Source organism: Pieris rapae, chromosome 3, assembly GCF_905147795.1.
Source record: "Pieris rapae chromosome 3, ilPieRapa1.1, whole genome shotgun sequence".
Taxonomy (NCBI): Eukaryota; Metazoa; Arthropoda; class Insecta; order Lepidoptera; family Pieridae; genus Pieris; species Pieris rapae.
Genome location: NC_059511.1, coordinates 7,941,052 through 7,959,105, shown reverse-complemented (window position 1 = coordinate 7,959,105; position 18,054 = coordinate 7,941,052). Strand labels below are relative to the sequence as shown.

The window sequence follows — 18,054 nt, the reverse complement described above, 5'->3', positions numbered from 1 at the left end:
TTAAAAGGTTATTTCAAATTCGATTATAGCTTGATAGTGATAATACTAATTGCTACTCATTCGTAATTTAATTGGTTTTCTCTATTCAGAGACGATATGTATGACTAGTATAATGCATTTTTAAAAGAAAAATACTTTATGATACACATAAATAACATTTATTTAAAATACAAAACGTAAATATAATAATTTTTACATAAAACATGCAAATTTTTAAAATTAATTTATTAAACACTGATTTTAGATCTATATATTATAGCTACAATTAATATTTATTTCCATACATAATCTTCATCAATATATGAAAGTGTGTGAGTCAATTTATAGGCAGCTTTTCGTGGAGCCACTGACGTTTGCCTTCGTTGAACTCAGCTGCTGTGTGATCGGTGCCTTCTAGAACCCATTTTGTTGTCAGAAGACCTTCGACACCCACAGGACCTGAGAAGAAATAGTTTATTTTTGTCAATAACTGAACTAAGTACACAATGACTGACCTAACGAGTATTAATGAATAAACATGAGGCAAATATTTGCATTTAGGTGGTATTTTTGGAAGAACGAATATATATTTAAAGTTAGAAGAATTTAAATGAGAAAGATTTTCAAATCAACATTATAATAATAAAAAATTCAAATCAGACGTTTTCTCTCTTATCCCAGCGGATATACGTGAAATTGAAAAACTTCATTTGACAACAAAAATAAACTTGTATTTTTACTAAAGGTCGTGTATAATTTTAAAAATAAACTTAAATTCAAATTGAGAGATTCGACGAACACACAACAAAAAGTCTATATTTATGTCGCATTTAACGTTCTTCCTATATTTGCATTGAAGGATTTGTGTGAAAGCCCGTATGTCTACACATTTTTAAGAGACTTTCGCTTTAGGCTGTGCATGAAGAGAAAAAACTTAGTTGTACGGTGTCGTAAAAAATAATGTAAGTGTGAAAATGTCTGTCACAGACACTTATCAACAATTCGATGTTTAATTTATGAATCGTACTTAAATGTGAGTTACATTAAAACACATCATTGACATTTGTGTATACCACTCTCAAATACAATAAATATATTTGTTTAATTAAGCAATTAATGCATCAAAGAAACCTTGTAAAGCTCTATTTATTTTGAAAACCACGCCAAAAGTTAAGCAGATGTTGAAGTTTTGTTTGCGACCCGCGGCCGCCAAAAGTTAGTTACATAATTCAAGATTAAATTTTAAAGCTATTATTCTGTTATTTACTGGTACCAAATGCAATGTTTTAGATTTAATTAATTTTGAAGTAAGTTTTATCTAACCATAATCTAACGTCCCGTAGTGGTTCTCATGTAGCGCGTTTAATTTCATATACTTAACATGTTGTTGAGAGCGGACATTAGACTTGAACAACCGTTTTTTTTTTTAATGGAATCTCGCTGTTAGCCTTAAGGGTCTTTACAGCTAAGCACGGGCTGTTTTGGCAAGCTTAGCTCAGCCTGAAAGGGCGGGTTTCCCGCGACTCGCGCAAGGGCGTCTCCTGTGAGACTCGAACCTCGGCTTGGGCCGTCGCGGGGGGGTAAATCGCTTGAAGGGCAGGCCGGAACCTCACTGGAGTAAGCGAAGTACGAAGTAAAGGTCCTCGCCTTCCCCGGTGAAGGCGGTTTGTTGCCCTAGTCAGTTGTTTATGGCTACGGTTATTATTTTCGGCCGCGCGGGCGGCTTTTATTTTGTCATTTGCTATTGTGATTGGATCACCCGGATCCGTTAGTACGTGTCGGGGCCTCCTGCAAGCCATTTTAGTAAGTAATAGAATAACTCAAAACTTAGGAATAATGTGTAAAGTAATAATAATAAAGTCTTCAACTCAATTTTATACGCATATATATAAACGCGAGTTTATAACTTTGACAGCAAAGAGACTTTCACTAACCGCGATAGCTGAAAACTACTCGAAACGTAATTTGAAAATTGCGTTACTATCCGCTAAAGTTGTATTCATTGTATAATCCTCTAATAAAGTAAGGATCATACATAAATTGTTACAATGTATGTATTATAGCCTAGTACAACTGTCCAAAATAAGAAAAATAATAAATACCTCGAGCGTGGATTCTTGCCGTGGAGATACCAACTTCGGCGCCAAGTCCGAAACGGAATCCGTCTGCGAAACGAGAAGATACGTTGTGGAAGACACAGGCACTGTCCACGGAGTTGAGGAACGTTTTGGCTGTATTGTCTGAAATTCACAATTAGTTTTATTTATACAATATTAATTTAAGAATATTAGTAATAGTGCTCTTCTACAAATCAAATGATTGAAGAGGCCCTTTATCATGTTAGACATGTGTCCCCAGTTTTTTTAAAACTTGGGATATTTTCCTTTCTTTTGGTAGCAATTCATGAATTGAAAGTATACAAATACTAGCAAGTAAGTTAAGTATACAAATAGTAATAATAAACAATTTAACAATAAGCCAATTTGGATTAATTAATTTGTATTTTTTTGTGTATTTGTAGAACTCAAATTATAAACTTTTCAAACATGTGGATAAAACGTCATTTTTAGCGACTATATAGTATGAAACACGTTTTCTAGAAAAAAATACTTAAATTTATTAGTCGGCCCTTAGTAAAAATCCTTATCATTATAAAGCGATTTCTCACAGGCACCATAAAAAATATACTGACAGATGTATCTTATGAATGTTATGAACTCGACGACTTACCATTCTCCGTTATAATCACGTCAGTGTGTGAGCTGCCAAACTTATGAATATGATCCACCGCCTCATCAATGTCACTCACAACTTCGATGCAACACTCCAAAGCACTATATTCATGCTTCATACTTCTTGCTGGGGGCGGTCCAAACGTCAAATGCCCGGACAACTTCGGTCCAGCGTGAATTTTGACGCCTTCGTTCTTCAACATACTGCAAATATCCGTGAACAAACTTCCCGATAAATGATCTTCGTGGATCAGTAAAGTCTCCATTGCATTACATGCGGCCGGATAATCGCATTTTGAATCTCTTATGACTTTCACCGCCTTCGATGGGTCTGCATCTTTGTCCAGGTAAACGTGACATATCCCTTCAGCGTGACCTAATACTGGAATGTGCTGCGATTGCTTTTGAATACTGCGAACTAAGTCTGACGAGCCTCGAGGTATGATCAAGTCTATATGCTTCTCCATCGCAAGCAGATCGCTGATTTCTTCGCGTGTGGATACTAATGATATGGCATCTTGAGCTCCAACACTTTGTAAAGCTTCCTTAACCAAATCCATCAAAGTCTTATTTGAATGAGCTGCTTCCTTGCCTCCTTTTAATAAAAGCCCGTTTGCAGAGGCCATAGCTAAGGCCGCGACTTGTGGTAATGAATCTGGTCGAGATTCAAAGATCACAAGTAGAACCCCAATTGGAACTGTGACTTGACGTAGAATCAAATTATCAGCCAATTTTGTTTTGCGCAACAACCTTCCGACATTTTCATAACTGGAGTCGGCAATTTGTTTTAAGCCTATCGATAATGTTTTCAACTTTCCTGGACTCAATGCCAATCTGTCCAAGAGTGGTTTTGCTAAACCGCCTTTAGTTGCTTCTTCTAAATCTTTAGAGTTGGCTTCCAGGATGAGATCTTTCTTTTCGACAAGAAGATCAGCCAAGGAGTGAATAGCTGAGGCTCTTTCAGCTGGAGTTAGCTGTTGTAATACGCGACTTCCCGATCGAGCTGAAATAATTAAATAACAAGAAATTATTTTAGGTTGAGTTATAAAAAGAAAAACAATTTTATTATTTATTTATTTAATTATAAGTAGGTAATCTAACACCTTACTTAATACATATTATTATACAACATATTAATACAATACAGAAAGCTAAAACAGATTACATAAATTAACAAATTATGTATAAAAAACAGAAAACAAGCAAACGCATTAAAAGACAATTTTACATTTTAAAAAAAACTACTAAGTACTTAAAAAAACAAAGTACACTTACCATTTTCAGCCATTACGTCCACAGATGTGGTGGAAGTAATGGGAGTATCTGTGAAGAATGTACCAACTTTACGGCCACTGATAATAGTTTTAATTGCCTTCTCTTGCATGCCGTTGCAAATCACTACGCTTACACCTCTAGCCATAGCCCATGTCGCGGCGTTAACTTTAGAATCCATACCTCCAGTTCCAACCTATAAAAAGGGGCAGGAATTTTATGTGAAAAATGTTATCCAATGCCCCACTTTATTTTGGAATAAAACAAGAATTACCTTCGACTTCTGACCGAACTGAACTTGATCCCTATCCTTAGAAGTGTACGTGTGCATCATTCTGGCACCGTCTTCCCACGGCGGCTTGTTATAGATACCGTCAACATCTGACATCATTATTAAGAGATCTGATTGGATTTCTGCTGCTAAGAGAGCTGATAAGCTGTCATTATCTTTTATACCTATACCCTAAAATAATAAAGGAGTTTAATAACCAATGTACTACTAATACTTAAAGAACTAGTCATATTAATATTAAAATGACACAAGTTAAAAGTACGTTTAAAAATAAGATTGTAACAATTTCATATTAATACAATTGTTAGCTTTTAATATATTATACTTCATTATATTCTAAACATTTTTATGAAACATTTTCTTAAGAATCTTGCTACAAGTGTGCATGTGTAATAGTTTGACTCGTTCGGTTGTTTACGAATTGTTACGAACAACTGCTACGGGTCTGAGTAGGGAATAGATTATAAAAGAGGTTATAACGCATTTTCTACCCTAAGAACTAGATCGACTAACACAATATTGACTAACATATATGCATAAAACGCATACCTTATAGCAAAAGCAAAATGCAAATATGGATATTCTCATAATATAAAGTACGACAAAAATATCTTAAAGACATTTACATCACCTCGCAACAATGCTTAGAATTCAGCAACAAGCAGTCTTTAAGGCGCTCTCCGAAACTAAGTACCCATTAGGGTTTAGCATGACGTTTGAATGGCATCATAACTGGGGAAACCATCTTGTCGTAACAGTAAAGTTTCATCCCACAGTCAGCATTAAACTTTGCATTAGATTTGAATTGACTGGATGTAGATTAGCACGGTTTTGCGGTATTGCCAACGAGGCTTGGCTGTACTAATTACTTGGTTAAAGTTAACACAGCTAAGAAACAATGACCATTCTATTCTCAATACTGTAAAGATTTCATCTGATATCGTCCTTAGTACAATTAGGCTTCAGAACGATTTTATTACACTTATAGAGGAATATTAGAAGTTCTAGATGTAGTTAGTAAATAAAGTTTTTCAGCTCATTTATTGAATCAAAATAAGTCGTGTTACAGTTTTATCTGTTTCATGACAGTAGAAAAAGATAAAAGATTACTTTAGTTATAAATGATTTGGTTTTTATTAATAAGGGTTAGTAGCGTCCATACAAAACTTAAGTGTCATATTTCTGGATTATGTAATAAATAACTTAAATAAATATTGATCGCTGGACAAATTTATGGTAGAAGTAGAGATTTAACATTTTTACTGATCTTTCTGTAATAACTTTGACGGAGTCTCACACCTTGGCTAGAATTAAGACCGTAGGGATATTTAGAACTATGAAAAGTTTGACATTAATACTGGGTATCGAAAAACTAATAAATATGTATGCTCTGACTGAAGCGAAAAAATCTGTGATTAATGTAAACACATTTACCTAATCTTGGAAATTGTATGCTCTGTCCTGTGTATGCTCTGTGTGTGTATGAATTATCTAGATTGCTTGTTTATTTATAGTTAAGAAAAATGTATACATAACTATTGACTCACCATATAGGCTAGTGACTACATTGTTTAATTATGTACAGTGAGTTACATACAAAGATGTCAGAACCTGTACCAAAACCGCGATAGCATGATTGTTTATTTTGTCATACAATGCAGTGCAGTAATTGGTAGGCGCGCTAAAACTATTAAATGTGACTAGCAATAAAAAACTTATTTTTCAAAGTCATAAAATATTCATCATAATGTAAAAAATTCAATCAATTTACCTAACAATAATTACTTTTTTAAATTCTTCAGAAATGCTCAAAAAAGCTTTTTTCGTACAAAAACAATACTACTATTCTTACCTTCTTCCCTGTTCCAGGTACAACAGTGTCATCATGGATATACATCGGGGGACTGACGGCATCATTCGTGTTAACTATGGGTACTATGTTTAATGATATCAACTCTGATAAAGTGCAGAATAAATTCTTCCGTGTCTCCTCGTTGTAGAAGTCTGGTTTGGTGACTAATACCTGTGAGATAGGGTATATCAATAATTTACATATACTTTATATTACTTACAAATAAATAATTAATGGTGTAAATATTCGTTTTTGAATTTATAATTACGCTAGAATGCAAAGCAATACAATTATGTCATAATAATTTGTTGTTTTATTACATATTTAAATACAACAAAATACCAGTTAAGGATTATAGCATAATCAATATGTGCTAAGGGAACAGTAGTTATTAATAAAAACACTGGTACTCGATGTAACAAACAGTTGTTTATGAGATTATAAATGAAGAGAACAAAGAAACGTCTATGAGGAGTAAACGTAAATGACGTCATGTTTTTAATAGTTTATGTAAATTAATTTACTAGTTAAGTCAAGTTATAAGATAGTAGAATCCATAAATAAGTTATTGAGAATACGTTTGATATAGATTTTTAGCCTGGACGCAAGGAAATTAATATTTTAGTTTGACAGATGGCACATTGACCGCGCCAAAAGTTGTCTTTGAATTATAGTCCCTGTGAATAGCAGTTACAGAAAACATAGAGCCTCGGACTTAGTATTGTAGATACATGCTAATGGCACTAAATAAAAAAGAAAAGGTTTTGCAATTAACCAAGTTTTAACTGGTAAATAACAAAGACTTTGTCCTTAATGAAATGCAATTCTATTTTATTTCTTAAGAGGCGAAGTGAGATGTTATAAATTAAGTTTAAAACTAATTCCGTAACAAAATATTTCCTCACTAAAGCGAATTTTATTCCTCTACTAATTCCTAGTAGCGGAAATTGTTTCGCATTAAAGTCGAAGTTTTTACTATGTATATGTACTATGTATATTTAATATATAGTGGGATACTAAAAAGGCACTGTTTCTTCAGGCTACCGATATTAAAATAGTTTTCTTCTCAAACCTTGTAATTTATCAACAGGACTTCCTAAACTAGATTCATTAAAATATTAATTAAAATTTTCGTGCTTATTTACAACGTCATCTGACAGTGTTTTCTTAAAAACTGAAGTCTAACCGAGTATCTCTGGGAGGAAGTAGGTATCTCCTTCCATCACCAAGTATCGATACCGATTCCGATTTCAATATGAAGTAGTCATAATTTGACTACTATAACGCAGAGATAAGGCTTTGTGGTCATAATATTAGTGATATATCAGTAATAGTAAATTAAAGTATTAAAATCAAAGTATCAAATCCTTTGCTTTGTAAGTTTGCTTTCACGTCTTCCCAATATTAAATTTAAATACGGTGGAATCTCTATAATTCGAATGTCAAGGGAAATGTAAAAAAACGAGTTAACGAGTTTTCGTCTTAACAAGAACTTCGAGATACATATTATGACTTACCCGCTGAAATGTCGACCTACAGAAGCGTGATTTGTAAATGTCAAGTTACACATTAATGAAGTAATCTGTAATACACTTACGGAGTCTCTTTTTTGAAATTCGAGTTATAGTGTATTAATATGTATTATGAATACTTCTTAGATACATAACATTGTGTTCGATTTATAAAGTCTAAATATATCGAGATACCACGTATTTAGTGGTTCAGCGGAAGGGAATGGCAATTTTTTTCGACTTAACGAGGTTCTGGTTTTAGAGATTCCACTATATTTGCTACATTCCTATGCATTTATAATGTAATGCTACTTCCATAAATTAAACAACAAAATAATACCAAAAATTAAGTATTTATATATTATATTTATAGTGTCTTTTCTTAAATAAATTATGTGTAAACATATAATATTCTTCGTGGACCCAATGCATTTAGAAATTAATTAAAACATAATTGAAAACAAGAAAACTTTATCAAATTTTAATATTTTATGTTTTATCAGACATTTTAATTTAAAAGAGTAATTAATTTAACAGTCCGTCCTAACCTTTGCAATATTTTAGTTTTTAAAACAAAATCTCGTGATAATAAAATCTGATTTATTTTAAGAACCTTTCTCATTTTACGGTCCATTAAATTCATACATTTCAACTGTGTCAGGGTTGTAAACTTATTATAAAAATGAATTAATATTTTATAATACATCTTACTTGGACAAAATTTTAATCCTTTAATATGTATTTATATGTTTGTATAGTCAAATTATGCACAAACTGCACGCTAAACATAATTATCCTGAATTATACTGTCTGTTTTTACTGTATAAATATAAGTAGTAACAAACATTTTTCATTAACATATTAAAACTTTAAACGGGATAATCGCCGTTAGCCTATTACGACAGTACATTAACATATTCTTAATAATTTATTTATAAGTATCATACCTGTGCAATTTTTACGTTATATTGCGAGAACATAGCATCATACATTGACATAAGCTCGGATTGACCGACTGCAGCCGCGGCCCTAGGATCCAATATACTCCCAGCATCCTGCAATAAATAGCTCCTGTCCACATCACGATATAAAATTAAGTGCCTTGTATGCAACGTACACTACACAAAGCCAAGAACATTCTTCTCAGAGGCATGAATACTAATATCACGGATTACTGAACATATTTCATCTCCGAGCGCACCTGAAATATCCGTAACATTCTACGTAAAAAAATATTTTAAACTTCTAAAAATGCTTTTGTAATTTCTTTGATTTATGTCATAATTTGACTTCAATTAAATCTATTAGTAATTCTTAAGACGTGTTATAAGTGTAAGTCGACTAAGGTTATCTTTAAGGCCAAGGACTCAATCAATATTATCATTATAACTTCTAATGAACTGATTTCAGTTCAATAAACAACCCATTAGTAGAGGCCTCCAATCACTAATGTTGCTCTATTGTACTTGATTAATCTATGCAGATTTGCCCATACACCTGCGGATTATCTACATTATTCAGCACCCTAAACTGTTAACTAATCATATTAATGACTAATTTAAATGTTCACATTAGTACGGCTGTAACAGCTTACATGCCATTTACTATTAGCTAATAATTAAATGAATAAACGGATATGCTGAATCGAACGAATAATTATAAATGAAGAATTAAATAATATTTTTATTTAAGTTTCAATAGCTCTAATTACATGGATGTATTTGAAATATATTTTTAGCTTACAAGCAGTAATTTAATGGTGAAATGATTTTTTATTATCTAATTTAAATTATTAAGTGATATTAAAATATAAACTTACCTCTCTTGTGTGATCACTGGGAGAAAGCGTTTCCCTCATAGACATAGACATAAGTAGTTCTTGTGTTAATTTTTGTCTTCCAAAGGCCACGGCACCACTTGTCACCATGATGCACTCTCGACCTTCGTGATGACATTCTGCGACCTACAATGTTAATGGATCTAATTATACACCTAATGGCGAAAATTTTTAATAACATATTGTACTGCAGTTGAATATACTAAACTAGTTCTTTCAATTGCCTCATGTGATTTCAGTACCAAATTACAGAAAAGATTTTAATATATCTTTATATTTTTTATAGCTCCATTAAGCCATTCTGGTGCCATACAGTTTTTTTCTTAACTTCTATGTATATGCTATACATCTTTTCTGATATGTCTTTAAAATAAAACAAATCGATCTATCGTTTGAAAATCACAGATGTCGTAACAACCGTTGATACTATCTAAGAATATAGGTCACATGTGCATTTACCTGTTCAATAATAGAAGCCAATCGTCCTAAAGCTAGTCCATTGCCATCCTCTCTCGTGATAACTGCACTTCCCAACTTGACCACTAAACGCCTCGCAAATTTCAGCTGTGACCTATCTGAAAATGTTCGTTGTCTCCGCTCCGTACTACCCAATGCACGTTTGTCGACATTTGAACTCTATAACAGAAATAAATGAATTCTCAATTAATTTAACTATATTAAATCAAAGGTATCAAGATTATTAAGTAACCTTGAAGATTATTAAATGAAATAACTAAATATCAAGTCACGTTCGGAAACAATTCGCAAAGTTTCTCGAACTTTGTAACAAGATAAAGAAAGCATCTGAGCACTTCAAGGCTTTTCAAGTGTCTAGCTTGCGCTAAGTACAAATAAGTATAGTCTAAAACGTCGTGTACAAACTCGAAAGTCCAGCGATCCGAAAGTCCGAGTCTTTACAATTCCAACACCATCTTTCGATAACTGTAATCATAAGGTACTTCAGACCGTTGTTCGAAAGCTTATTATACTAAAAATTATGAAGGTCTGCTACTTTATATAGGATTTAGTAAGTATTGGGTGTTGTAAAAACGTCCCTTTTCTTTTACGAGCCTATAAAGATCGGTCTTGACGCTTTATTGGTAACGCGTGCTCACAATAACCCTCTTGAAACACGTGCTTCGGCATCAACAATCATTACTTAATTATACAATTTTATTTCAACAGAATTTAATATTTTTACAAATTCGTTTTACTCGTTTTTATGTTTGTCGAAATTTTCTACGAACAATTTTTTATAGTTACTTAATTATACATTGTTACTGTTTTCATAAACGTCTTTTCTATCTAAAGGCGAAACTATAAAATTGCTCATTAAAGCAAGGACAAATAAAAAAGTGAACCTGAATTTCGTATCACGACCTGAATAAAAATTGGTGAATAAATTTTTTGCGTAAACAATGTACTAGAATAAAAATATTATGAGACACGTTTAGGTAAGATTAAAATTCATAACGATTTCTAAGAAACTTCCGAAGGAATTTATATTACTTACTAAAATAAAAAAGTAGTGACTCCATTAGTATTAATTTGTGATAAAAATAGAGTTTAGAATTAATAAACAGAAAGCATTATATGCATACATATAATGTATGCATATATTGTTATTTTTACAGCAGCATTTGCTTTCTGTTTATTTTACAGACAATATTTTTATAGCTACGGTTTGATTTGACTCAGAAAATAGCATTATATTTATGCCAAGTTTTCAAGCTACCATTAATAAACGTACATGGTATCTTTGTCTAAGCTCATGCACAAAAGGCCGGCTATGGCTAGCTAATAATATCAATAGAAAACTCACTGAAATATAACTGCTTTTCCGAATCCCATTGGGTACTAATCCTAATGGCATTGGATACAGCAGACGAAAATAATAATAACAGGCACTTCCGTTTCCTTGTTTCAAAAAGCTTTGCCTATCAAAGTTTGGATTCAGAAAAGAATTGAATTTTTCAATCATAATTAATTAAAGCTTAAGTTTTAAGTAGAGAAGGATGTTAAGGAGATTTATATTGCAAAAAGGATCAAAGTTCAAGCTGGTCATCAATTTGCAAAGTTGCTGACGCTTAGATATAAAAAACTCGGGAGTTTCAAAGGGTCCTTTATACCAAAACAATAAAAGATTGAAGGATAGGTTTAGATATTAATTATTTTTTATTATTTATGCTCGCTATATGTACCAGTCACCCGTGGCTCAAACTGTGTTTCACATTCAATACTAGAACAGACTTCAAAATGCACTAAAATGTGTAAATTGATGAAGTTTCTTATTTAAGAGTCTTAGTTCAAAATAAATAAATATAACTATGAAATAAGTATACTAATGCGATCCTATAAGACTACTTTGGATGTCGCCGAATAATCAATCTCCTGCTACAAACCACCAAAAATTTCGCGTTGTACTAAATTACAGGAGCTGGCATAACAATTGAGCTAGGCTTTTAAGATTTAACCATTGTTACATTTTAAGTCTTTAAATATTCACGATCCTGTTCAGAAGTGCCTACCTGTCAAGTGTCAACTGTTTATCCCAAAGTTTTGACGCGAGTGGGATTATATAAAAAAACTTTGTAGAAAAGGATAGAAAGCATGTTGAGTATAAACTATAAAGGATTAAAGAGATATATTAAATATCTACGAAGACAATGACAAGTTTGTTAGTAAGTATCGTTATATAAAATAAATAAGCAATCTTTATTTACAATACAATAAACGTACTCACGCATCTAACACGTGCGGTAATTGATATGAACTTGTCCGACCACAGTATATTCTAATACGTAGTGTAGCTATATAATATGTGTACGGAAATGCACGTATTATTTATTCAAGGTCTAATAAATATATGCAAAAGTGGTTATTATGAATACTAAATTGGCGCCAATATAAACACAGAAAACTTTCAATTGACAGTTGACAATTCAATTTCTTTCTTTATTTAACCACGCGCAAGTTTAATATTGTATTGTTGTTCTTATTTTTAAAATATGGTCTCTTATACGTTTCAATAAGTATATCTACAGTTTGGCAAAAATTACTTCAATAAGAACTAATTGTTTTTATACATTTTTGAACAATAAAATAATTCAAAGATTTCAAGAAAATTTAATTTACCTCATTATATTTTATATATGTATCAGCAAGAACACTTTAAAATTGTCCTAAGAAATGCGTATTTGCGGCTGGAATATGTTTTATAACAATTAAGTAGGACTACTACATATACATAAATCTCTATGTTGTTTTTAATTCAACCTCAACAGTTTTTTCTATTTGCATTGCAATCAAATGACTAGCATTTATATCGTTAAATATTCGTTATCTACTTATCACAATGATTAAGTTAAAAAACTTACAATTATAGAAATGCGGAAAATATGTAATTCAGTATGTATGATAACAGAATATTTTATTAGATGAGATTTTAAAATAGATTGAGAGATTTCTGTAAACCAATGCCTAACTCAAACATCATTGATAGGTTTAATATCATTATTCAACGAATTGCTAGGTAGCTGGCTGGTTAGAAGACATTCCTTCGACCTTTCAATATCCAAATACCAATATTGCATTTGAAACTGTATCAAAACTCAATATCGAAATCGCAATCACGATTGGAAGCCCTGTAGCCTTACACCTAGTTTAACAATATAAGTACCTATCTTATTTGCTGACATTAACCTACAAAGTCATTGTGTGCAGAAAAAGATAATATTATGTGTTCTTATTATTTTATAAGTAAATATATTTATTTTTATTGTAATTTAAATGGTATACGTAACTGTTAATTTTTATTAACGTACTATTTTGTTCAAAGTATAACACATATTTTGGTATATTGTAATGTATAAAAATACAAAAGATGAGATAACGTATTTTTTTTATTAATGTTAAATTTTAATTATTTAAAATAAAGGAAGCATCAAAAGGAAACTATTTAAAAATGTAACCATTGCTTTTGAACATATTAGAAAACAGGATATGCTTATAAAAAGCGTTATATATTTAACCTTAGCATTTGGTAACATAAACATTATCTTCAAGTACAATTGATAAAGCAATTAATAATAATGTACTTATTAAAAACACGAGTTTACTTTAAACTCACCTCTTGGCCTGTGTTTATTTTTCTAGCTGATAATGAATCGATTCCAATAACGGAATAAGACCTCCTTCCAAAGACAAACCAAGACCTTGCACGTAACATGATGTACAAGCTGGCCACTAATAAAAAAGAGGAAACTACGGGACGTTTGTAAAAACAAAACACAAGAACCTTTTCCTTATTTCACAAAATTATGTTTTTTTTAATAAAATACACCTTTTTGACCTATTTCAAATCGTAACCAACTGTCACGAGCAGCTGCCGCGTATGAATCCATACAATGATAAACGAAATGAGAACATTTATCAGCTACGACAAGCTTAAATGTGTGTACATAATATAAACCAACAAAACGAAATCATTAATTTATGACGATAAATATGGACTTTCTGATATTAAATGCATAGCAAACGAGTATATTATGCGTGAGCTATGCATCCATATCGTATTGTCAATGATTTCAGTGCAGTGTTGCTTCGGCTATGGTCACCTCTGTAATGTTATTTTTGCAGTCAGTTCAGCTGATAAAGAATTGCGTTCTACCCTCAACTGTTATTTTAAAATAGAACCGATTTACTTTAAAGCACTATCATAGCTGTGACTGTTCTTTTCACAGTGATGAACTGTTAATCATTTACGATTGAATTGTCATATCTTAATGGCGCTTCTAAACGGGCCATGTTTTGCTGCAATTGATGGCTGCAACACATGGCCCGGCAACATTGCAAACAATGTCAGCCACACTATGCAATATTGCATTAATGTCCCGGCCATATAGCCAAACATGTTTTGTGTAGCCACTTATGGCCGATATTGCCCCGATGGGTTGCCGAACGATCGCTAGGCTATCGAATTCAACTGCAATATTGCACAGCCAGTTCTGTTGTTGTTTCAGTCACTCTCTTTGTTATGGCATAGTGTATCCTTTTCTACGCGACATGAAGTTTGCTATGAGTGAAGTGTGCCTGTTGCTATATTCTGTGTTTTGCGATCAGCTGCATTTTGACAACTACGTAAAAATGATTACTGGTCTAACAAGACAATTACTGATTTTATTAAAGAAATACATTTGCACCCCGAGTTGTGGGATATAAAAACCGGCACATACAAAGATATAAATGCTAAAAAAGATGCATGGAATAAAATCGCTGAAAAGTTTGGCATAACAAGTAACGAGGCTTACAAAAAATTCAGAAGCCTAAGAACCTACGCCAATAATGAGGAGAAAAAGAAGAAAAGTGGTAGTGCTGGCGGTAAAACAGTAAAGTGGTTTGCTTAAGATGCGATATCGTTTCTCTTTACTCAAAATACCACGAATATAGGATTACATAGTGAAAATGAAAAGTTCTAACGTAAGTATCTTTAATAAAGTATTTTAGTCATTATAAATGTACATATCTCTGTATTACGTATGTATCATATCGATTGATAAATTGAACTTCTTCCCTCGAAATCTTTTGCAACTTGTTTCCATTCTGTTACTCCTGACGGCATCTGAAAGGCTTAAAGATATACTAACAATTTTATGCATTCACAGGCGACTGAAACTACACACACTCACATCAGTGCTGACCCACGTGAAGTAGTAGAATCAGAAACAACCGACACTTTGGAAACCGTCGATACTACTCCAAAACCACGTACTAAAAGGCTCAAAATATTATACGCGATGCTGGCGAAAATAAAAACGAATATGCTGCTACTACATACCTATTATTATTAAATTTAAAAAGTACATAATAGTTACTACCAATGAAAATAAAATGAGTAACATATTTAATAAACCTATGTTAACTTACCTTGATGTATTATTTTAATCCTTCTATAATAGCTGTACACACCTCTTGTATAAAAGTTGAAATCTAACACTCGGAACAGGTACATAAAACTTTTAAATGAATCTCCTGTTGCCAAAAACCGTAGAGTTATCGCAAATCTCGTGATGGCGATGAAACAGGTATTGCTGTTCTCATGTTTGTATCATTTCTTTTTATTATTGGTCCAATTTTGTTTAAGAGAAAGTCAAAGTCGCCTTTTGAAATTCTAGCCAAGTTCTTGAATAATTTATTATCAAGGCTTATTACTGCTAGACTCAAATTGTCTACAGTTTCACGCCTATTTAAGTAAGGTCGAATCCTCAATCTCTTCTTTTTCTTTTCTTTTAAAATTAATATAAGCTGCTGCGACAAGTGTGATTTCATCAGCCATTGTTGCCGGTATGTGTGGCCCGTTTAGGAGTCTGCATCATGGGCCATACTATTGCTGACATATTGCAACACATGGCCCGGCCATAGATTGCTCGGCCATCATCTGCATTAAAACATTTTTGTGATGGCCGGACAATTAATTGCCAATAGTGCAGCCATCAATTGCAGCAAAACATGGCCCGTTTAGAAGCGCCATAATAATGTACAATACATTTTATCGCAGTGATTCATCTTAGTTTAAGATTTCTATCTCGTCTATGGTACGTTTTGATGTCAAACGTCGCCAATGTGAAGCCATAAGCATCCCTTACAATTTAATTAATTTCCAGAATCTAGTCATTTCGGAGTATTCTTTATTCTCATCGTTTATCGATTTAAACCTCACCATCATAGATGTTAGTAATGAAAACAATTGAAAATCATATTCATCATCCCACGACTAAGCAAGCTACATTTTTACTAAACATTAATTCATTATATCCGCAACAATATTATTCCCAAACAAATACACCAGTTTCACTAAACGAACTGTATGTTTACGATTTACAGCTCAGTTGATCTTACAAAAATAATTATCAATGTTTTTGCCTTGAGAGTTTGAACCCGGGAAAAACTGTGTAGTATAGAAGGTCTAGAGATAATAATGATTGTCGCACTAATAGAAATACGTTATGAGAAAAATATTGAAGAAAAATAAATTAAAGGCAATATTATGATTTAATTTGAAAGAATTAATGTATAAAAGCTAACACGAAAATTTATTACGTGTCAATCTCGGTCATAAATAATTAAGTTCATGTAAATTCTGTTTTAGACTTAGGTCTGGTTTTAATTAGGTCTATTCATTAATTAATTATGTACATATTGAACTCCTCGTTAATAATATTCATTCAATCTCCAAGTCTCAAACATCATATAATGAATAAAGGTTTAATATGACATTGAGGTGACCTCTTACATTTTGACTTCGAGTATATTTTTAAATGAAATAATTATATTAATATTTAATTTATAATAATAAATATTACTATTGTATTTATGTAATATAATATTTAATATCCTAGATTTTTTTTAAATATCTTTTGAAAGTTGTGACATGTTTTTATAAATTTCCACATAAAATTTAGGAGAAATATTGCTCTTACTTATGTATTTATTTTATTTTTACATTTGAATGTTAAGGATTCAGCCGCAACTCTTCATCGATATCGTAATATTTTATCACAAATAAACATATAAATTTACACGTAAAAAATACTTACACTTAAATGTCGACTTTTAACACTAAAGTCCCGACGCAGGCACAAAGGTCTCCCCGTAATACATTTCTTTAATGCACTCACTTTTAAGCACAGACTAGCAATTTTAGTAAAAGTCATTGTCGCAATAAAAATCGTTTAGATAAATAGTCATGCAACAAGGAAACACATGCCAAACCAATATTATACTGGTAACTGCGACATCTCAGTTCGTGGCGTATCTCATAATATTAGTTCTGCCGCTTTTAATATCAAGTTTATCATAAATTATCAATGTATTAAACAATTAACTGATATCGCACTCGACTTACAACGCGGGGTTTATAATAATAGATTACTTATATTCTGCTAATCCGGATATACATTTGAAAATAATTTCCGATTTATAATAACTAGTGAAAAGAAAAAAACGTCCTGACGTTTTGAGCGCTCTAAAGAAAGATAGTCTCTCTAAAATTAATAATTTTTATTTTCATAATAAATTTATGTAAAGTTTAAATAATGAAACGCGATTTAAACGTGATAGTCGCGTGCATCAAAGATATATCAGATAGGCATATCAGGTATGAATTTAGGATTTTAAAAGAAAAAGTGAACATTAATATAATATATTTGTTACATTACTATTGGCACTAAGTGTATCTTCTGCGCATAGGTAGTATTGGCTCCCATAAAAAAGACTATTTTAATAAGTATAGTTAATGTGTTTATGTTTAACACAACATTTCTAAGATAATCGATCTTATTAAGAATTAAAATTAATTTAATAAAGTTGATTTTTCGTTTGTACGAAATTCACACTAATTTAGGCGTCCTTACCAAGATTACGATATGTATATTTAGTCAAATTTAGGGTCAGTTAAGTACCATACATTAAAAAAAATTATTAAACATAAAATAAATTAATACTTGCTAATGCTCGATCATGCTCTTAGTTCCGTTACAAGATAAGATAACAGTTGGAATAGTGGTTCATTAAGTAGTAAT

The 18,054-nt window shown here is 31.9% G+C and overlaps 1 protein-coding gene across 2 annotated transcripts; it reads right to left on the bottom strand.

The window, feature by feature from the left end:
* Positions 1-203: 203 nt before the first annotated feature.
* On the bottom strand, positions 204-17,301 carry LOC110993210 (delta-1-pyrroline-5-carboxylate synthase). 2 transcript variants are annotated; one of them, XM_022259366.2, is made up of 10 exons: positions 13,605-13,880; positions 9,935-10,111; positions 9,458-9,601; positions 8,586-8,693; positions 6,128-6,298; positions 4,258-4,446; positions 3,987-4,179; positions 2,710-3,714; positions 2,082-2,219; positions 204-438 (listed from the first exon to the last, which is right to left on the bottom strand). In XM_022259366.2, the coding sequence occupies exons 1-10, from the start codon at positions 13,701-13,703 to the stop codon at positions 317-319; spliced, it is 2,346 nt and encodes a 781-aa protein (XP_022115058.2). In that variant the 5' UTR covers positions 13,704-13,880; the 3' UTR covers positions 204-316. The 2 variants fall into 2 exon arrangements, with proteins under 2 accessions (XP_022115058.2, XP_022115057.2); XM_022259365.2 differs by lacking the exon at positions 13,605-13,880 and adding an exon at positions 17,071-17,301 and having other exon boundaries at positions 205-438.
* Positions 17,302-18,054: the final 753 nt, after the last annotated feature.

What these genes read in the sequence shown, in the direction of transcription:
- LOC110993210 (XM_022259365.2), bottom strand. Translation starts at nt 17,187, where the DNA reads ATGACTTTTACTAAAATTGCTAGTCTGTGCTTAAAAGTGAGTGCATTA. An exon ending in TGGCTTCTATTATTGAACAG is followed by an intron (nt 9,602 to 9,934) that starts GTAAATGCACAT and finishes TTAACATTGTAG; the next exon opens with GTCGCAGAATGTCATCACGA. An exon ending in TACCTGGAACAGGGAAGAAG is followed by an intron (nt 4,447 to 6,127) that starts GTAAGAATAGTA and finishes TTATTATTTTAG; the next exon opens with GGTATAGGTATAAAAGATAA.